The sequence below is a fragment of the Papaver somniferum genome, chromosome 2 (genome assembly GCF_003573695.1).
Source record: "Papaver somniferum cultivar HN1 chromosome 2, ASM357369v1, whole genome shotgun sequence".
NCBI lineage: Eukaryota > Viridiplantae > Streptophyta > Magnoliopsida > Ranunculales > Papaveraceae > Papaver > Papaver somniferum.
Window position 1 is genome coordinate 109,502,240 of NC_039359.1, and position 3,199 is coordinate 109,505,438.

Sequence of the window (3,199 nt, forward strand, 5' to 3'; positions counted from 1 at the left end):
AAATAAACACTTATAAAAATAAAATTTACTTTAAATAAAGTGGGAGTATCCACTCGGATGACTATATTCATAATTTTCTCATATTTTGGGAGATAATTTTCTTTATAAAACCTAAGTCGTTTTTTTGAAATTAATATTCTAGGGGTATTTTCAATTACAGAGATCTATGTTCCATCAAAAATGAGCACGTTACGATACTTATATCATTATTTACTATATTTGAAAATTAATCGTCGAAAATCAGCAGATTTTCAACCGTTGAAATTAAAATTGATAGATAGTGAGGCTTAATATTTCAGAACATGTTCATTTTTTGTGGGTATGTAAATCATTGTAAGAGGATGGCATCCTCATAATACTAGCTTCAAATTCATCACTGCTGAAAATTTTGAAGAGAAATATCACTCAAAGTGTAAAATGACGTGAATATAAGAGTGCCAAGGGATCTGCTCTTAAATAAAAATAAAATTTACCTTCGAATTTACCCAAATTAGAGATTATTTTAGAGAAAAATATATATAATACTAAAAATCGGAATGTTTATCTTTTTTATTTTTCTTTTTCTCCAATTTTCAAGTTTCAACATTTTCCATCTTTCCCTGCTCTTTTAACCCTCGACCTCGAGAAACCTTTCAATGTCGACATTCAGGTAATGAAGATCAAAATTTTCAAATAAACGTCAAAACCTAGATTTGTTCCTTCATAAAAACCTTACATATTCCAATCGATTATATCACCAAATAAAAAAGAAGAAAAAATGGCTGCATATAGAGCTGACGATGATTATGATTATCTATTTAAAGTTGTATTGATCGGTGATTCGGGTGTTGGTAAATCCAATCTTCTGTCTAGATTTACTCGTAATGAATTTAGTCTTGAATCTAAATCAACCATTGGTGTTGAATTTGCTACAAGAAGTATTCGTGTTGATGATAAGGTTGTTAAAGCTCAGATTTGGGATACCGCTGGTCAGGAAAGGTTTGATCCCTTTCCCCATTTTCTTTATTAGATATGAATTCTCAATTTTTAGGTTTTTTTTAATAGATCTGTGATATTGTTTTCATTTGTTTGTTATATTACACGTTTTGATGATCTTGTTTCTGAGTAAGATTAGAGGTGCATTAATTGGTTTAGGTGATTTATTTTATCATGATAATTATTCGTTTGGATTGGATCATAATTGCCTTCTCTTCGCTGCAGATGTATCATTTTAGTTTATAAATGTGACCGACATTAGATAGAGCAACATTTTGCTGCTGCTGCATTTTGATGTCTTTTGCATGTGTTTTGAAGTGTAACATACACTATGTTTGTTTACTCCTGACTCATCTGGATCTGAGTGAAATCAGTTGACTCATCTGGATCTGAATGAAATCAGTTGACTCATCTGGATCTGACTCAATATGTTTGTTTTGAGTCAGATCTGACTCAAAAAACGTGAGTCAGTGGCTTGATCCCGTGAGTCAGGAGTATTTGTTACCTGACTCAAATGGGTCCGAGTCAGGGGTTATGTCTGAGTCATAGGTCGAGTCAGATCTGACTCAAAATGCAAAACAAACGGTCTGACTGCTGACTCGGCCCGAGTCAGAGGTTGACTCAGATCCAGACGCCGAGTCAGCTGCAAACAAACAAGATGCTAGTCATTTGTATGGGAGAATAGTTTTCTCTATGTGCACTAACGATGTTTTATACGAGGCTGGGAAATTGTCCATTTGAAGTGTTTCTTTTTCTGTTTTGAATCTTTCATTTAATTTGAAATGAATTCCATTGTAGTGTGTTGTAGTTTGGTTGTTCTGTGGAATTATCTGGACCCTGTAAAACAGTCTGTAGTCGCATGATTATGCATCTTATGTGTATCAGAGCTGAAACAGATGTTAGGCAACATCTAGCATGACTAAATTCCATTTGTGTTCTGTGAGATATCTATTATTACTTAGTGTCCGAATCTTTAGGACATAATAGGTGTTGAGTTATCAGAGATGGTTAAATTTTTTGGATTTTATCATTTAAGCATTTGATGATGTATTTCTGAAACATAACAAGTTTTTGGCCATAGTATGCTAAGCTAGAGTTAGAACTACCATGCTTAGACAATCTCCATGGTAAAGAAAGGCTGTGCTTGACTCTTAGATATCTATCATGTTTTTGTTTAACACAGCCTAGCCTTTGATATCTATCCTGTTTCAGTTAGGCGTTTAATACTTAAATAGTTAAATCTCATTTAATGTTTCTTTGACAAAGGTACCGTGCAATCACTAGTGCATACTATCGTGGTGCCGTCGGTGCACTGCTTGTCTATGATGTCACACGTCATGTTACCTTTGAAAATGTTGAGAGATGGTTAAAGGAGCTCCGGGATCACACTGATTCAAATATTGTGATCATGCTTGTGGGAAACAAAGCAGATCTGCGCCACCTACGAGCTGTTTCAACTGAGGATGCAACCGCCTTTGCTGAGAAAGAAAATACCTGCTTTATGGAGACATCTGCGTTGGAATCTATGAATGTGGAAAATGCCTTCACTGAAGTGCTCACCCAGATCTACCGTGTTGTCAGCAGGAAAGCTCTTGATATTGGGGATGACCCAGCGGCATTGCCCAAGGGACAGACAATCAATGTTGGCTCCAAGGACGATGTGTCAGCCGTGAAGAAGGTTGGATGTTGCTCTGCTTAATCTTCTTTAAGCTCTTGATCAATTCTTTCCACTTCATTCTGTTTAGCTAGTTCCTTGCCGTTTTTCCTTTTCTTTTTGTCCACCTTCCTGTATTACTTAAATACTCAATGACCCACATGGTTCAGTTATATTATATTGCTTCCAAGGTAGAAATGTATTTAGACAATTCTTCTTCGTTGTTTGCCCTGTAAACACAATGACCTAGAATTTCAATGCAGCAACTCTTGTAATACTGTAGTTGAAAATTTTGCAAGAACTGTTTTGGCCTTTTTTGGTCTACATTTATCTGATACAGTATCATTCTCGTTTGTATTGGTATATTTACTGGTCTGTTCACGCAAAGGTTTCCTACTATTAGAGAAAAGATCTATTCATTTATCTTTTCATTGTGAGATACGAACTATACGTATCTTGCAGTTAATGTACTTGTTCTAGACATTTGGTTATCGATTATAGAAGCTTAAATTCGATCCAATGTTCTTTCATTATATTCATTGGATTACTCTGGTATGTTTTCTCACCATA

General features: G+C 35.0%; 1 protein-coding gene across 1 annotated transcript; it reads left to right on the forward strand.

The window, feature by feature from the left end:
- Positions 1-546: 546 nt before the first annotated feature.
- On the forward strand, positions 547-2,983 carry LOC113348771 (ras-related protein RABA1f-like). The gene is made up of 2 exons (XM_026592630.1): positions 547-978; positions 2,242-2,983. Exons 1-2 carry the CDS (start codon positions 758-760, stop codon positions 2,672-2,674), a joined length of 654 nt encoding a protein of 217 aa, XP_026448415.1. The 5' UTR covers positions 547-757; the 3' UTR covers positions 2,675-2,983.
- The last annotated feature ends 216 nt before the right edge of the window (positions 2,984-3,199 follow it).

Coding starts and splice junctions, on each gene's coding strand:
- LOC113348771 (XM_026592630.1), top strand. CDS start 758: ATGGCTGCATATAGAGCTGACGATGATTATGATTATCTATTTAAAGTT. Junction 979..2,241: donor GATACCGCTGGTCAGGAAAG/GTTTGATCCCTT, acceptor TCTTTGACAAAG/GTACCGTGCAATCACTAGTG.